Here is an 18,871-nt window from a genome sequence, read left to right on the forward strand (position 1 = left end):
TCCTGTCAGGTGTTGTACAGCATGGCTTTTCTGCTTGCATCATCACTTTGTGTGGAGTTTGGATTCCATTACCTTCTGATTTTTAGAGTGGGAAATTTGGAGTTTGAGGTTAGCATGTGTCTTCCAACCACAATACTTGTTGAGTTACAGACAGTCATAACCATGTCAATTGACAGGAGCCTTGTCACTTAACAGGCTTTTCAGTTGTTCAAAGGAAAGGACTGATCTGTCAAGAACCCTACTTGCCTTTTAGAAAGGGTGAATAATATGATATATATAAAAAATACTATTTTTGTTATTGAAATAGTGGTAAAGACGAAAAGAGGTCACTTTTTTGATTGGATTGGTTTTCTTCATAGCAGTTTCCTCATGCCAAGTATAAACAGACTTGGAACAAACCAGATGGGTCCATTTTAACCAATTTATAGTTGGTAATGCAGCATGTTCTGTTTTTCCCAAGGCATGAGAGTGATGTGTTTTTCCATCACTCTCGTCTCCTGGGCCAGTGGTTGTGATAGACTAGGAAAAAGCCTGTTGAAGCAGCACCAAGGAGCTCTGCAGGAGGTCCTAACCTAGAAATGATCTTGTTGCTGCCATGAACATAAACTCACTGTATGATCAGCTGAATTGGCATTTCAGTGGGGATTTTGTATCAGCCAGACAAGCACAGGCAGTTTCCTCAGGTGTTTTTTTTCCTCCCTGAAGTCAGTGTTGGGTACGTTCAGATCTTTCTCGTGCTCACAAGGCCACATGCTCCTAGAGCAAGTACACGGCGTTCCTGAGCGACTCCTCCAGGAGATCCACTGAGCCAGTGCAGCCTTCTCATTGCAGCAGAGTGCCTCCTTAACCTGAAATGACATGGCTGACTCTGCTGGGACATACAGAGTAGGGGTGGGTTTGGGAATTGCTTTTCCGACTTGGCATGCCAACATCAGCAGTCCTACTCCTGGTGTTTATGATCACCCTGTAGTGCTGCGTGGCCTCAGCTGCTCCTCAGGGCTTTGCCCAAGGACTGGTAGGAACTGAGACAGCTGGAATACCAGTAGATTTGTATAAGGCCTGTGTGCATTTGGACGGGATACTCTGGATGATCTGGTTAAAATAACAAAACCCCTAAGTGTTGTTTATGCCAGCTGGGAAAGAGGCCCTATTACAGGACTGTGGTGGGACTGTAAAGAAAAACTGTCTCCCTCCAAGCCTATGTGTGAAAGCCCATAAAAAGTGACATGGGCACAGTCAGCATTTCTTGCATTTAAATTGTAGGTGGCTTGAAAGTGTATTACAGGCTGTTCATTTCTATTTGGCTTTAAACCTTAGTCAGACTTCCGTGCAGTGCTAATATAAATTGAATCAATGCCCAGAAATAAAGGTCTATTAGCATTTCAGTGCATAGTTATTTCTTTTTCTGTAATATATAAATAATTTCAAAGAATTGTCTGGACTCTAATAGTAGGAGTGAATGATATAGTATGTGGTGTGAAGTTTGGAATTCTGTGGTCATGCTGAATCACATATGTCCCCTTGAAAATAGCCTTTAAAACGGTTTTAAAATCATTCTCCTCAGCATACTGTTTATGACAGCGAATCTTGATGTGGTTAAAATCTAGAGGTGGGTACCTGAGGCCTAGGCTTGGACACTTTACTGTATCTACATGAGCATTTACTAAACTTAAGGAACTTGCAGTACACAAGTACTTCCAAGTATCTGGCTAACCATAGTACTAAACAAACAGTCCTGTTCCCATGCAGTTGTGCAACTTTCAAATTTATATAAAGATACCTTTCCTGCAAGCTAAATTTCACTTTTCTGGCTATTTTGTTCTCTAAAACAGAAACAAAATTGCAGTTTTAAGTAAGAAATGAATCTCCCTCCTAGTAGTTAGCAAAATGTGTGGTTTGTCTTCTATAGGAAAGAAATTCCAGGCTTCTCAGTATGTACAGTTTTGAGGAGAGAATGGCAGAGATGATGAGTGATATTCTTTAAATGGCAAATTTCTCAGTCATTTATTTTCACAGGTAATAAAGTTTTGTTTAAATAGAAAAACAAAAAACAACCACCTCTTGCCCACCCTTAATCCTTAGTGTTTCTTCCTTCCCAGCCTCTCCTAGTGCTAAGAGGTCCCCAGCTTTGACATGTGGGCTAATATGCATGCTTTATTTTTAAGGTAGTATGTCACAGCATCATTAAGGATGAAAAAGACCCCTTAAGATTGAGTCCAGTTGTTGTTGAAAGTTTACCCAGTAGATCTCACACAACTGAACAAATTTGTTCATATTCATTAGTACAATAATACGTAATAATCTAAAAATAGGTGACCATGCTTTTTTATGTGTTGTGCATCAGTGTGCCTGCTGATGTCATTTGGTTGGCTCTGGAAATCTGATGTGCACAAAGTGCTGTCAGAATATATTTTAAGTGATGTAGCTGAATGAGACTTCATACTATTTTAGTGCACTGTTGTAATTTGCTTTAGTGTTGTGTTATTTTTGGTTCTTAAAGATGTTGCTGCTCTGTGCCCTTTTTGAATGGGCAGTGATGAAACTAGGAAGTTGAGTAGTCTCATGTGAGAGCAGAAAGCTCTGCCCCATCTTGGGGAAAAATGTTTCAAAGTACTTATTTTTTAAATGGTATTATTCATGTCAGAGTAATTATGGCGTTAAATTAAAAACAGATTCTTAAAATTTGTGTTGACTGACTTACTTCTCTGTCAAAGTTTTGTACAGCGCCAAAACAGTGAGTCATGAGTCTGCTTCTCTTGAAGGGAACGGGGAGTTAGCCATGGAGGCCTGCCAATTCTACAAACAGTATATACATATATAACAGTATTCAACAGTTGTTTGAATCTGAAATGTATTGGTCAACTTATTTAATCATACTGTAGGCAGATTTAGGCTGGCACAAATCAAAGTATGCTTTAGACCCTTCTGAGCTGAAAAGTCAAGTGTTGTGTTTGCTCCTAGGCTTTTAGGAGAAAACTTTCTGCCTCTGGTGACACTGCTTTTTATCTAATTTCTTTGGAAAGCCTCAATTAAGTATATCTGGGGGATTTTTTTGCTTGTTTTGTATTGTTGACCTTTTTTTAAAAGTTTCTAATAGACTTTGATATCAAAACTATCAGAATGTGTTCTGTTGAACCTTACGGGAGGGAGCTATTACTGCTTTGAAGCACTGACATATCTTGGATGTGCTTGTATAAATTCTTTTTTTTTTCTTTTTTTTTTTTTCTTTTTTTTTTTAGGGAATGCAGGTGGTTTAGTCTTGAAGACGTTTATATTCAGAGATATGTTATATAAACTTCACTTTTTTTTATTACCCTATTTAAGCCAGTGCACAGCTCTCTGTGTACATTTTTAGATTTGAACTCAGTTTTATTTTTCTGATAAGCAGTTACATTAAGTTAATGGAAACTAGGCCTTTGTAAGATTGAAGGACTGCAGGTGTATTTGCAGTGCCTTCACTGACTCAATTTTAAAACAGCACCTTTTGGTTAAACTGGCACAATTTTGAGAATAGGCATGTCCCACCTAACCTGGCTAGCAGCCTGGAAAATGCCACTGTGTTAACTGTTACAGAAGATACAATCTTTGTTTTTCCCTGCCGTTTGTAAGTTGACTCAGCCCTCTCTTGGCCTTTGGAGATTTGAGACCTCCAGCTTTATGAGCTCAGGTACAGGAGAGCAGAAAAGCTCATTAATGTTTAAGCACTTTTATCTCAGTTTAGTAGTGGTGAGAGCTGCAGAACTTCAGCTGGGAAGTGCGTTTTAGTTTTCTCTGTTATGTCTGTCTGTAGCACTGGTTTCAGTTGCTCATGGGTTGACCTTTGGAGAGGTGTTCTCCAAATCTCAGTCAAAACCTCCATGCAGGGAATGTGCCTTCTTCTGTCCCCATGTTGAGAATCAGTATCATCTTCCCCTGGTTAATGCCTCTTTCTTGATGGTTCTATAAGAGCTTCTCTATCCTATTTTTTATTTTGTTAGATGTATTCATCAAAATGTAAGCATATCCCACATGCCCAGTCATTTCCTAAATATCAGACTTAAGCAACTGCAGTTCTGTGTTTTTTCCTGTGCCATGTGTAAGAACTGATGAATCATCTAGACTTGTATGCACATTTCTTCAGCAGTTCAAGAGCTGAAGAGTGTTTCTTGGAGCCTATGGGCATGCATGGATTAAAGGAATGATACTTGGAAATAAACTTTTTGTGGTCCTGTGTTGAGCACAATTAGTATTGAATGGTAAAAGGAGAGTACCAAACTTGATGTTGCTACAGTGAAAAATACCTGACCTGGTTTTTGCTGAGTGGCACCATGGTTATGTTTAAGCTGTTTGGATCCAAACTTCATGTGGCCCTTCTGGTCCCAGAGAGCTCAGCTGAATGTGGCCGCTGAACCAGCATGAAAATTGCTGCCTTCTGGCTTGTGTCAGTTTATTAGGATGCTAGAAGTGAACGTTGTGAGCAGGTAAATGTCATGTAAAAATGAAGACAGGAGTAAAGCCATGACTTGAAAAGGAGTTGAACTGCTGGGTTGGCAAAGCTTTTTCTGAAATTTGGTTTGAGAAATCAGCATCTTTGGCAAGTTAGAAATAAGCAATATATAAAGGTATTAATATGTTGTGCCAAACTTTTGATGGTATGTTACGTTGCTTGATCTTGTATGCATATGAAATGTGGTTCTATCCAAAGCAAGTAGAAATCTTGTATTGGCCATTGCCTTGAAAAAGCCTGGGAAGGAGGGAGGTAGGTCGGGTTACTGAACTCCCTAGAAGGTCATGGAAGATGTAATCCATGTACATAGCTGTGTGCTGATTCTATTAATAGTATAAGCAGCTATGTCAACTCTCAGTTTTTCCTCTCTCGCTTCCTATCTAAGTTCATTTTTCATCTCTGTTCTTAGTTCAGTTTGTCTTCACTTTGCCAAGCTTTTTCCAACTTTGCTGTTAATACTTCGCGAGATACAAGAGAGGGTGACCCGTGTTTGTCATCCTTGCCTTCAGTTGTTGGGGTTTTTTCCTGAAAGAGCAGCTCTGTCCTTGCAAGAAGATGGCACAAATAGCTGGTGTATGCTGTAGTTAGGGTTTATTAGTTTGGGTGGTGGGGAATTGTTGGTTTGTGTTTTGGTATTTGGGGTTTTTTTCCTTCACTCTGCAGCTGAGTATTGACCGTATCTGCAGAGAAAAATGCAGCCGAAAATAATGGTTCCTAAATCCTTTGACAAATTGACAAACTGAATGGCTGTACTGGTAACTTAATAGTAGGAGAAAGGACTTAAAGATCAGTGATTCAAAGCTGCTGCAACATGTCAGTTTTTTCTTTAGTTTCTAACTTAGAGATTCCTCTCTTCTCTTGAGGATGTATAATGCCTTGATTAATTTTTAAGCTGCTAAGTAGCAGTTTACTTTTCCCTTGCATGTTCTCCAGTTGACGATGACTGCAAGGCATGAATTTTTAATGTGAAAACTTTGCAGGGCCCGATATTTCTCTCCAGCTTTTCTAGTTTCACAGTGTTGACATGTGTGAAAACTTGTTTCTCTAGCCTTGCTTACTGAGCCGTGGAGCATAACAGCACAAAATTTTACTCAGATGGAAGTTAGTATGGAAAAACTTACATTAGCTGTGTCATAGATTTATTTTACACTTTTTTAGATTGCTCTATTTTGATTAAGGCTGACAGGAGTTTCTCCATGTTGACATTTTCTTCCTGTTGCAAGTGTCTGTCTGTGCTTGTGAAGGATTTGCAGAAGAGTTACGAATCCAAACCAAGTTGTACCATTCTAGCATGTTTAAGTCTGTAATCTTGATCCTGCTCACACAAGGTGATACTAAACCAGTCTTTTTCTCCTTTGATCTGACTGTTACTTTGTTCAACTTGTGAAAAATCATAGTCTGATGTGTACTTAAAGTGAAATGTATTTCCTCAGGACTCTCGTGTATCAGGGATGAACAAATTTCTGAAATAGAAATGCACCACAGACTGAACAGGGATGGGTCACTGTTAAATTTTATTTTCTTTTTCTTTGGTTCTGTATTGCACAGTGGTGTGTGAGGTTTTTTCTTTCTTTGAATAATCTGTCAGATGTCCTATGCCAAGGATTTCCAGTGAAGTCTTTGTGAACACGTCTGATAAATTTTGGTAGGAAGTCATCGGTCTTGCATTTAGACATCTTGTTTTGCTCACTGAGATTTGCAGTTCCTTCAGCAAACAGCAAAAGTGACATCTCCTTGACTGATGCAGCTTTAATCTGAGCTAAACAATAAAGTTTAAATATTAATATGTTTAAAATACTTATTTAATAAATTAATAGAACACACATCTTCTCCATTATATGTTTATGGTTTTGGGGTGTTTTCCCCCCCTTATGGAATTTTGTGTTCTCATGTTACTGGTGTTCTCCTCTCTTTCCTAAGAGTTTGCTTTAATGCTTCCTTTTTTTAGGGAACAATACCTAAGCTTACAGGCATCCAGCAGTGCAAGGAATGGAGAGGATAGAAGAAAAAGCTTCAGTGTATTTACCTGCAAGTCTTCCTTCGTTATAGATGGTAGAGGCTGTCATATTTCTGTGTGAAAGGAGGCTGAGACTAGTCCAAAAAAAAATCATGTTTTCAGCTCCACTGTTGTGCTCTGCTTCCCAGGGATGAGTCTTAGCTTATGTGTCTTTACATAGTGAAAAAAACTGCATGGACTATGGTTTATTCCCTTTGTTACCTTTGTGCATTTTATTGTTAATTCGAGTAATGCCTGGCACACTAAGGGTGCCTATTCTTAGCAGAAGATCTGTGGTTTTAATTAGTTCTTCTGTTAACAACTTAATGTTGCTTATTTGAGCTGATGGCCTTATTTTCCAGAGTTAAAACATTTGCAAATAGAACATCTGTATGTGAATGAGTGATCAGCAGCAGCTTTAGCATGTGAGTACTTCAGATTTGATAGACACAGATACCAGAATTGGGAAGGTACTTTCATGCTTTCCTGATTACTCATGAATTCCAGGGGGTATCTTAGGACAGCAGCGCTCATGTGCTAGACACAAAACAGAATGCTCTTGGGTTACAGAAGGTTAATAATAAAAGTGTTGGCACAGGAATCCTGTGAGTGAACAAATCCAGTGTGTGACTTAAATAAATTTTTTGCAGAAAGTAAGTTTACTGAATGCTTAAAAATTGTGATGCCTGAGAAGCGCAAAAGAGGAGGCTCCTTTTCTGTTAAGAAAATGCAAGTAATACCTTGAGTTGAATTAACTGATTGCTTTTATGGGACAACTGATGAGACAGGTAGCTCTTTGTTTTGAAAGGCTAGCAACTTTATTGTTTATAGCCCAAAATGTTAAGGATGGACTTCCAGGTCTCAAATGCCTGGCTATACTGAACGCCATTAACAGTGTTTGGAAAAAAAAAAGCCACAGACACAAATTTCTCTCTGTTCTTGATATACATGGGTTGGCTTGCTTATTTATACTGTAAAACGTTAACAACAAAAGCATGTAGCTTCATTATTTATGTGGATCACTTTTTTGCCCTTTCCATGTGGGTAATCTTGCACTACATGACAGTTTGGCATAAACTCACTTCACACTGTTGCACAACGCAGTATATTTCCCATGTCTGATAAATTGTTACATTTTGTACCTTTCCTTATCATAGGTTAATTGGGGACATGGAATTGTCACACTTAACTGGCAAAAGCAACATATATTATGGTACAGCAGCTGAGTTGCAAATTTGTTTGCTTTCCAATTTGCTGCTAAAGGCTGAGTCATTCTCACTGTTATAACAAATACATATTAGATAAGTTATCGCAGCAAAACTGTTTCTCGTCACTTGGAGTTGATGATAGGAGAAGTTTCAGACTCTAAAGTCAAAAACAAGAGGTCTTTTTAAACATTGAAAATATTTTAGACTCAAATGATTGTATGAAATGAAATATGGCTGCTGTTTATGTGAAGCTGGTAATAACTGGTGTTTCCCCAGACTTCCCAAAAAGTGCTGCTGGTCCTCTTTTTCTTCAGCAGTGCGGTGTGAAATATTGTTTTGTTGCCTTGGAGTCTAAATCCTCATGATTAAAGTGAGAATTGACATTGCTCTAGCTGCTTGATCTCAAAGTTCTCATTCTGAGAGAGTTTTAGTAGCTCTTTTCACACAGATAGTGAGCAACAGTTAGTGTCAGAGTTTAATTTGCATGATATGTCTCAGCAAAGGCCCGTAAATTAAAACCTTCCTGTTACTAGGAATACTGTCACAGGATTGGACCTAGATCTGCTTTCAGCACTGTTCATACTCCACGAGAGCTTGGTAGGATTTATGTGGTACATGGGACTTTTTTGTCAAGAGTGTTGGCTTTCAGTTGAAACCAAACCAAGTATCTTCCTCTTCCAGCCCAGCTTTGATTTTGTTTTCTTCCTTTTTTTTTTTTTTCCCTAAGAAAGGAAATTACGGAACCTTATTACATTATTTGGTATCTTTAACTCACTGTTTTGATTTCTGTGGGTTTATCTTCCTGCAGCAAAACTGATAAGTCACGACTTTGCCGCATATTAGATCACATTCTTGATATGTGTAATTTTTTCATAATGTGAGGCCTGTAATGATAAATGCATTATGATTACAATAAAGAGGTTGAGAAGCTGAAGTGCCTAATCAAAATTAGAAGTATATTTGAATTTTGTATTTTTGAGTACTTTTTATGAAGTGTAGTCACTTCCAGGTGATGTGAATGAAGTTGGATTTAATTTTAGGATTCGTTTTAGTCACGGTGTCACAACTTGGCAAATACTATGTTCTGATTTCTGCCTAGACAGAGCTGCTAAAAACTGCTTTTTCCATTAGTAAAGTATATATGGAAATAAAGATTTTTAAATGGTTGCTGCTACAGCAAAATCCATTCTGCTTACATGTGATATGCAAATGTTTTACTGATTGAACTGCAAGTACTTTAAACTATTTCTCAGTTCTCACAAAGCACAGTTTACCCAGCTACCTGCACTGAATGTATTCCTCAACATGTGCAAGTATTACAAACTCTGGAAAGCTTTATTTATAGCATATTGAAAAGGGGGGGGGGGGGAGGAGGAAGTTAAAATTACCAGTAAAAAGCAAAGAAAATTGCTTTATTGGGAAAAGATTTTTTATCTATTACATGAGAGATGAAAGAGTTTGCAATGCAGAGGTCTGACTTAGAATTCTGACTTAACCAGGCTAAATCTAGACAGGAATGTTTGTTTATAAAAGTTTTTACATTTTTTCATACGGCCAGCAGTAATTGAGATTAGCAGTATGTTGCTTTGTTGGTAGAAACTCACCTCTTTGTTTGGTTTTTGGCTGGTTTTTTTTTTTTTAATTCATGCTACAATTTCTTGCAGGTAGGATAGTGTCACTGCAGACATCTGAGCGCTGTGGTGGCAGTGGGTGATTTGGCCTGGAAAACTTTGTTCTGATCTCTTTCAAAAAACTGAAATAATTGTTATTTTCGAGCAAAGGCATAAAGATACAGGGATGTGCTGTGCAATGAGCCAGCCATGTGCTCTGATAGCTAATCAAGCTAATCAGGCCATCTGGGAGCAAGGGCCAGTTTGTTTCACACGCACATCCGCATGTCTGAAGACTCAGAAATCACCTTCCAGGGGTCTTTCAAGACTGCTGAGCAAAGTGCAGCATGGGAAGTTTAATACACTGCTGCACTGGGAGTCGTTTGATGTCAGAAGGTTATTGCAGATTACTGCTTGGTGTCTGTTTTCCATTTCTCACTTCTTGACTAAAAAGGATGTTTTTGTTGTACATGTAGGTTTGTTTCAACAAAGGTTCAAAGACCTCCTATGTACAGGACAAAACACAAGCCCAAGAATGCACTTAGAGTGATGGAGTAACATGGGCTACTGGTTTTGTCTAAAAGTCTCCTAAAAATAAAGTTTGACATTTTTTGAAAATGAATTCTTTGCATTGGAAACACGGGGGGAAAAAAAAAGATAAAAAGATAGCTGTCTGAACTTGAGTCTGGAAGATTTCTTATTGCAAGGAGAAGCTATTACATTGTATGCAAGACATTCTTCTTCTCTTCTGTGTCATTCAGGGGAGGGAAGTCTGAATGATTAGTCACAACATGACAGTGGCCTCACCTTCCATGCCTTAATTAAGTGTTCCTCTCAGTGTCTTTCATGCCTTTGTTGTCAACATCTGTTTGTGTTCTAAACCAATTTTTAACTAGAAAGAAAACACAGCTGAAAACATTCTTTGCACATTATTTCTGGTCTAGTTTTTTCTGTTGGTTATGTATTAATTGCTTAAGAATTAATACAGAGAAAGTGTAGACTTTTCCCACACACAGAGATAAAAGTAATTATTGTATTTGATTCTTTGACTCCAGGCTATGGTGGCTTGTTATCCAGGCAATGGAACAGGATATGTGCGCCATGTTGATAATCCAAATGGAGATGGAAGATGTGTTACATGTATATATTATCTTAATAAGGACTGGGATGCCAAGGTATGCAATAATTTCTTTCCAAAACGTTTTTCACATACATACAGATATATATATATATGTAACGATATATATAAATATATATATATACACACACTTGTAACTGCACCTTTGCTACAGGGTTTTGTTTATGTCCTTATTTCTGTGCCTTAGTTGAGTTTTTACATTGTATTAACTGTGGGTATCCTTTGCCTCCCTAATTCTGTTGTTAGTGAGAGCAGATAGAGATGAAGCATTTATTTTCAATGTTTTGGATGATGCCAGCAGGACCTTCTTGACACTAAGATTGAAGGAAAGTGGTAAATGCCCCCCTATACCAAAGAGAAATTAAAGGCAATTTCACATATTCTTAATTTAATTTTTCCTTATATTCCTGCTAAATCTTGAGTTTACTATTTGTGCAACTGGATTGCTTATTTGAGTATGCTTATAAAAAGTAAGATGCTGTATCTTGGGAGCATTTTCAAATACGCCGAGTGTTACAGTCATTGCTACATCAGTATAGTTCAAAGGAGCGCAAGTCTTGTATCATTGTAGATACAGGGTATAGAACAGATTTATACCACAGTTCAGGTGGTCTGAGAATTTACTACTAGTGGTCATGATAAAGTGAATTTTTAATAAGGATTTTCCTAGTGATTCAAAGGGACTAGGTAGATTTTAAGAATAGATGTAGCTAAGTGTGGCAGTATTGAGACCATGAAAGAGTAGTGCCAGGACAGCTTTGCTAATTCTCTGATTTCTCTGCTGTTAACAATGGAGAAGTTTATTCTCACAGTGTATGGGGGAAAAAGAAAGATAAAACTACTGATGCTTCATCGTACGTACTTAGGGAGCTGTATGTGGAAGAGCACATAGGAGCAGTCAGATTCTGTGCATTGTGTGCACCAGATACGGATAACTCAGATTGCAGATGAGAGTTGTTTCATACTTGCATAAAACTGGTAGATCAGAAAGCTGAGTCAAATGGATGCACTTCAAACTTTCTGTTTCTGATGGGCTCTTTGACACGTTGTAGGATTCAAATTGAATCCTACAATTAGAAAACACACTTTTTTACCATTATAGCATCTTTGCATATTAGCATACTGTTTGTACTGAACATCTTAAAATGCAGCTTTGGGGCATTTTTAGTTGATTTATGGTTTCTCTCTTGGAAAAAAAGTGAATACATACCAGAGTGTAGAAGTCAAGCAAATTGCATTTTCACAATTGTGAAATATTTACTTGCTGGATATTTAATTTATGAGCAAAGGCATTAATTTCCTGCAAAATCTATTTTAAATTACAAATTAATATACTACCAAGGATATTTCTTATTGAAAAAAGAAGCTCGAACTTTCTTTAGGAGAAGAGATGGATCTAAATTGTCACTTGTTTGCTTATTTAGATCACAGATGCCCCTGTCATTTATATTGATTTGCCTTGTTAGTACTTGCACTGTTATGTCTGTTATGATATGAAGGTCTGTCGTGGCCATCTATAGTTAGATTTAACAACATCAATACCATCAGTAGGAAGAAGTTAATGTGACTTAAATATAATTAACCCCACCTACTTGTGCTTGTTTCTAGACATACATAGGTAGGTTCAACAGTTTTCAAAACCTGGAAGAGATCTGAATTGACCATGAGTAGTACGGATTCAAGCTTTAGTTTGAAGTTGCCTACGCTTTCCTTATTTTAATTACACATAAACTTGTGCTTCAGTTAAATGAAATAATCTCTTTAATAAGAAGGGTGAAACTCAGATGTGAAATGTTTCTCCTGTCTATACTGGGGTGTTTTTAGCCACCTGTCAGTCTTGTCCATTTATTTTTGCTGATAAGTAATGCATCACCGCCCTCCCCCCCATCTAAGCTCACAGCTTTTACTTAAGCATGAATGCACATTTAATATTTGCAAGCATTCTGAAATCAGTCAGTGAAACATGTATTAAACATTTTGTTAAATGAAAGGTATTGACAGAAAAGCTATATTTCTGTAGCACCTGATAAAGGCTGTTTCAGTTCCAAGTGTCTGAAATATTTTCAAATGTGATATTCAGTACTTTTAAATACAATGAGACATCATTCTCAAGCATTGCTTGAAAATATTTCGTTTGTAGGTAAGTGGAGGCATCCTTCGGATATTTCCAGAAGGTAAAGCCCAATTTGCTGATATTGAACCCAAATTTGATAGACTGCTATTCTTCTGGTCTGATCGCCGCAACCCTCATGAAGTACAGCCAGCATTTGCTACAAGGTAGGAATGATGGACTCTCTACTGCATGATGCCTGTCTTAGCAAGAAATGAGAAAGTAGTGACACTATGAATTATGACCTGACAAAAAGGAGAGTTTTTTCTGCTAATGGCTGATTAGGCTTCCCTGTGTTGCTGAGTTTGTAGTGATGCCTGATCTCTTATTTTGGAGAAAACCTCCCGAGTGGGTTGGTGGGAAGTTTCTGAGCGTGTGCTTGGCAGAAGTGGGTGGGAGCACGCAGAGCCATAAGCAGACCCCAGCTTAGCCAAAGGGTGCGGTCTTCGTTATTTCTCTGTAGTGGCTTTAAACTCTTCTCCCTTCCCTTTGTCCTTAGCACTCTACTGTGTTACTGGAAGATTGACTGGGTACTTCAGTTTAATGTTCCCTCTTGTTGGGAGGGAGCTGTCAGAAAATAGTAATTTTCAAACTAAGCTGCCACATTCTAATTTGGGAATTGGGTGAGGTTTTTGGAACAGAAACAACCATTGATACACAAATATTTTTCTGGAGTAGTAGAGGAGTTTCTCCCAGTCTGAAGCACAGGGGGAACTTGATCTCTCTCTTGTCCCTCAGTGCAGGGCAGTGGTTGATGCTAAAGGTACCCACATTCACTGCCCCCACATAAGTGACATTTCCAGACAGTGATAATAGGTAAATCATTTGAGTCATTGATCCAGATTTCCTGTTGCCCATGTTCTAACATGTTTGAATGGCCAGAGCACTGAACATTGACTGGAGCTGTGAGATAGCACAACTACCTTTGCAAGAAGTAACTTGAAACTGCCTTCAGCGCATCCTCTTGCACGTTTTCCAGAAGCTGTACTGCTTTCCCCTCCCCCTTTCTGCTCCCAGAAGAGTCAGAGGGTGAAATGCCATTTACTAAAGCCCCTTAAAGTCTTTTCTCAATAAATCCTCTACAGGCAGTGGAAAACCAGAGGAGCCACATAAGAAGGGGTAGTTAATTGTCCCTTGCAGTAAATGTCCAAAAAAGATGATCCTGCAGTGTGACTCAGTAATGACCTTGACCTAGTAAAAAGAAAAGGTCACAGGGCAAGGTGATGTGGGCGGAGAACCATAGTAACAGCTCATTAGGAAAAAGAGTGTAAACTTAGAGCATCAGTGTCACCCTTTCAATGACTTTTCAGTTAATACCTTCTAGGAGGAAAAAAACCCAAACCAACTGCTTGCTTTATGAAAACTTTCTTCTGTCTGACTGCCGAAGTATCATCTAATTTAGGTTGTGTTTCATGTCAAGTGCTTCACTGGTATTTTCCTTCATAGTTCAGGAGTTCTTTTTTCTTCTGTTTCCTTAGGTACGCAATAACAGTTTGGTATTTTGATGCAGATGAAAGAGCACGAGCGAAAGTAAAATATCTAACAGGTAAGCTCTTCTTATTATTGTTATTTTCTTGTGGAAGAGTAGCTAAGTCTAGCCTTGTCTCCGTAGCCCACCCTCTGCACAAAAAGAGAGCGAAAACAGCGTAACTCAAGAGTCAGATTTTACAGCGAGGGAGACCCAGGGATTGAACTCCTGGGCAGTGATTTGTGAAATCCAGGTCAATGCCTATCCTGCTCACGCTTCCTCTGAGACCTGAGGCTGCTCACTATTTTTACATGGGGGATACAGCTTCTCCCACTCTTGTCTCCCTAATATATGTGGAGGATAAATACACCAGAGACTGTGTAAGGCACTGCAGAACTGAGAGCTCTGGAAATAGTTTTGATTGAATATAGGGATTCAACAAGTGAATACAACTTTACTTGACTAAAATTTTTGTATTGGAAAAACAAAAGCCTGAAATTAAAATCTGTAATCAAAGAATGGATTTACTTCCTTCATTTCCAATTTCACCTATCTAGCATCTGTTTTCCTTCTCTGGCTTTTCCCTGAAGAGGAAGTTGATCTAATTTTCCTGTTCAAATTAGCATTATAAGGAGAAATGGCCTAGGACTTCTATCAAGCTTGTAATTGCCATCACAATTTTGTGTTTGTTACAGTAGTTTAAAAATAAACTCAATTCAGGTGTACTTCAAGTGCACACATGCATGAACACGGTTTTGTCAAGAGCTCTGAATGATGTTGAAGACATATGCCAGTCATTCCCACCTGAGACGCCCATTCACTGCTGCTCGGTATCTGGAGCTCCTAAGCAGCCCCAGAGCTGTGCACAGCTCAGTTCAGTCCCTCCTGGTGCTCTCAGTGACCATGCGTTTTGGGAGTGGCAAGAGCAGTGCAGCTCCTGCTTGGCTTTCGAAGGGAGCCGCTCACCTCTGGCTGGGCAGGCTGTCCCAGTGCTTGGTGGCATGTGCCTGGCAAGGCACAGTGACTTCCCAGGCAGTCAGGACTGCTGGATAACACCTGCCTGGTCTCCACAGGAAGCCTGTCTGTCTCTAAGCCGGCCTTCATGTCACAAGTATGCAACTCTGCAGCTCCTGGAGTCAGCCTTGCTGGATCAGAGCTGCTTTGTTGCCTCTGCGCAGCTTCAGCTGCTGCCCTTTCAGAAAGAGTGCAGAGAAATGGTTGGGGGGGGGCTCAAGCCTGAAGGGAAGGTGCTCCCCCCTCTGCTCCCCTCCCTCTCCAGGGTCCCCCTAAAACTGCAGGCACTTAAGGAATGAAGGCTGGGTTGTTTAAATTTCACAGAATCACAGAATCAGGCTGGAAGAGACCTCTGAGATTGTCAAGTCCAGCCTATGACCGAACACCACCCTGTCAACTAAACCGTGGCACTGAGGTGGTGCCACCAGAGATGGTGACTCCACCACCTCCCTTTGCAGCTCATTCCAATGTTTAAACCACCCTTTCTGTGAAGAAATTCCTCCTCCTTCAGTATTGGTTTGCTCTTAATTGGTTTATATTACCATATTGTTGTGGTTTCAGTTTTCATTTGCAATTAAAATTACATTCTTTGGTCTGTATCTGCAGCAAGAATTGTGCAAGATGCAATTTATTTTCTGCTGACAATAATATATGAAATTATAGAATAAAATGTCATAAAATAGCAAACTATTCATTTTTTGGATAAGTGTCAGTCTAACTAAAGCCATGCAGAATATGTGTGAGTTTTACTTGCTCATGGGATATTGTGTTTTGATAGTAAAACTTTATTCTGGAAAGTGATGTAGCCTGTTGGACTGTACTTTGATAAATGCTTTAAAATACCATTTTCCTTTTCATATTTCTGCAGGTGAAAAAGGTGTGAGGGTTGAACTTAATAAACCTTCTGACTCCATTGGGAAAGACGTTTTATAAGCCTCTGATTTAGCAACTCCCCTTGCTATTCTCCCTGATAAATCTTGATGCTATCTATTAACTGTTGAATGTGAATAACAAGATAAAGGAAAATCAACAACAAACCAACATCTTAATATGGAAGCAAACAGTGTTTCAATGTTGCATCAAAAAGAAGGTTCTTTGACTGCTGAAGCATTGTACTATGTGATTGTGACTCCAGGCCTGTGACTGCTTATGTGAAGAAGATAAGCAATCAGTAAGAAACACCATTATGCATCTGGACATAAATAAGTGCCCTACATAGAATTTGTCCATCCTTATATTTTGCCAGACCTGTCATCCAGCTGAATCCATTTCATCTCTCCCTTTTTTTATATGGTAAAAGTTTGAATTTTGGGTAATTTTTGTATGACCAGGTACAGTTTATCAAAATTGAGTCTTAAAAAAAAAAGAAAAACTGAAAAAAAAGGAAAAAAATCGCAGTATTCTCCAATATAACATGGATCTATTTTTGTAAAACTGTTCATACTGTTCTCCTCTGCCATGAAAGACCTAATTTAATGTTAGGGTTGCCAGTAACTGATAATCACTTTAATTTTCTTTACACCTTAAGTCAGAAAAGGAGCACTTTAATTACCAGCTAAAAATCTGATTGTTTTATATCATATCTCACACTAATCTTAACTTTTAAAGATTGCTGCTGCATTGGTTTTTTTTTTGGTTTTTTTTGACTTTGTTCTCTTGAACCTTATTAACAGAAGCAAATCAGTATCTTGCTATTAGTAACATTGTTTGTGGTTTTGTATGTTGAATCCACAGAGGGGAAGTTTCTGTCTCTTTTCTTTTTTCTTTGGTTTCTTCTTTTTTATTTTGGAGGGGGGGATGTTTGGTTGTTCTTTTATTTTTTAAGTGACTGGCACTAAGTGAACTTGACACTATCGGTTGCTGTCATTGGCTTTGGGGACCTGGTAAATACCATCAAGTTACAAGAATATACAAGGGCTTTCCTAGGCTATTAGAGGTACCCAGAACCTCCTTACTTACTTGACAGAAATTTTTGAGCTTTCTCCCTTTTCTAAAAAATACTTGCCACCCCCCATTTCCTTTGTATATAAGTTAATAGAATATCTAAAATTCACTTTTTAAAATTTCTTTTTCAAATCTTGGTGTCCCATGCAGTCTCTTAAGTTGACACCTTGGTCTATTACATAGTATCAAGGAGGTGGTCAGCACACTGAAGCTTAAGTGCATCACTCTGTAGGCTCCTTGTGCAATAATACTTCTTTAAATTGTCACTGTTGCTGAAGGATTTCCCTGAAAAGGCAGTGCCCTTTGATCAATACTGAGGTATATATTCAGTAAGAAAACATTTGCTTTCTTTTACATTGTTTTTATTTTATCAAGGAGATGGGACATCACAGAATAAAAGTGAGATGTGCAGAAACTTTGATATTCTTATTTTTAAGAAATGGATGTTTTGGACACGGATATTTTTTCTTCTTCTTCTTCTTTCCTTTTTTTTCCTGAGCTTTAAAAGCTTGAGAAAACAAAAGCAAACCCATCAAAAACAGCATTCATATTTACAGGAGTTTGGGGGCTGTTCGCCTTACCCCCTGCAGTTTTCTATCTGTCCCTTATTTCCTTACTTAGCCAAAACAATGTGAGTATACAGAAATATTTCTGTATATATTACAACGTGTGACAATTTTAGCATCTGTATAGTTTGTATTCAATTAGAGACCTTTTCTATGGAAAGCTCAGTAATTTTTTATTAAAAACATTACTATTGTTCATGTAAAACATGAAAAAGCTAATTGTTTAGTAACAAACTGACAGAAGGTGGAAAAATTCAGTATTGGTATGTCATTTAGGAGAACCAACAGAAATCTCAGTTTTGTTTTGATTTCACTTTTTTAGTAAGTTCTTGCCCTGTACTGTTCTCTTCCTCTTTCCTCTTTTCTTCCCAGTAAAATAGACAGGATACCTTTACTGTAAGTGCCTCTGCCAACCTGGCCAAGGAGTGCAAATCTTCATTACTGTCTGGTCTGCAGTGCATTTAGGCTACCAATGAAACAAGCAAAAAAGTCACCTCTTTTACTTCATCTTCATTAGTACTACTTTAACAGAAGTTTGGTTTTGTTTTAGAAATGTAAGCATAAGCCTTTAAACTCATTTCAGTCCCTCTGTAATTCAAACTGCTGCAGTTAAACAGCGTATCAAATTCTAATCACACTGTAGGTTCATGCTTGCCAGACAGGTTTAAAAAGTGCTTGTTTTTTCACTCCATGTAAGTCATTACAACAGGGTCAGCAAATCAGGTCAGCCATTTCTTCCATGTCCTTCAGAAACTGTTCATTTCATGTCGGTTGAATATTCAGTCTTGAGCATCACCAAGCAGGTCCTTGTTTTAAAACTATTTTTTAAACTGTCTTATGATCTGTATGTGTCTAGTCCTGGTTAAAAATAAAGCTTCATAATGCTATTTTTATTCATGATGTTAGCTGGCTGTGAAATATGAGACCTTTATCTATAGCAGGCAAAGAAATTCAGGATTCGTTTACAGGTTGCCTATAAAGTTGTGTAATTTCAAAAGCAGTGTTCATTATGAAAGAACTCTCAAGTTGCTTGTAAAGCTAATCTAATTAAAAAATGATGTATAAAGGTTCTTGAAAACTATGTGATTATTTGTAATCTTTGTAATTTTTAAAACTACTCTGTAGCAACTAACTTATAAATGCTCCCTGATAAAGGGGGTGTGTGGCATTTTGGTTGTTTTGTTGTGGGTGCTTGGTTGGGATTTTTGTTTGTATTTGTTATTTTTTTGTTGTGGTGGTTTTTTGGTTTTTTTGTTTTTGTTTTTGGTTTTTTTTTTTTAGTCAGAGCTGTTTCTGCTCTGGAGAAGGACCTGGGACTTTTTTTCTTTAGA

At 38.2% G+C, this 18,871-nt stretch overlaps 1 protein-coding gene across 1 annotated transcript in view; it reads left to right on the plus strand.

The window, feature by feature from the left end:
* EGLN1 (egl-9 family hypoxia inducible factor 1) overlaps positions 1–18,621 on the plus strand; it is a 34,533-nt gene extending 15,912 nt beyond the window's left edge. The window contains exons 2-5 of the mRNA XM_032102314.1: positions 10,356–10,475; positions 12,579–12,715; positions 14,027–14,094; positions 15,899–18,621. Of these exons, the coding sequence (XP_031958205.1) occupies positions 10,356–10,475; positions 12,579–12,715; positions 14,027–14,094; positions 15,899–15,963 (390 nt within the window). The 3' untranslated portion in view covers positions 15,964–18,621. The remainder of the gene's footprint in view (positions 1–10,355; positions 10,476–12,578; positions 12,716–14,026; positions 14,095–15,898) is intronic.
* Positions 18,622–18,871: the final 250 nt, after the last annotated feature.

This window comes from Corvus moneduloides, chromosome 3 (genome assembly GCF_009650955.1).
Source record: "Corvus moneduloides isolate bCorMon1 chromosome 3, bCorMon1.pri, whole genome shotgun sequence".
Lineage (NCBI taxonomy): Eukaryota > Metazoa > Chordata > Aves > Passeriformes > Corvidae > Corvus > Corvus moneduloides.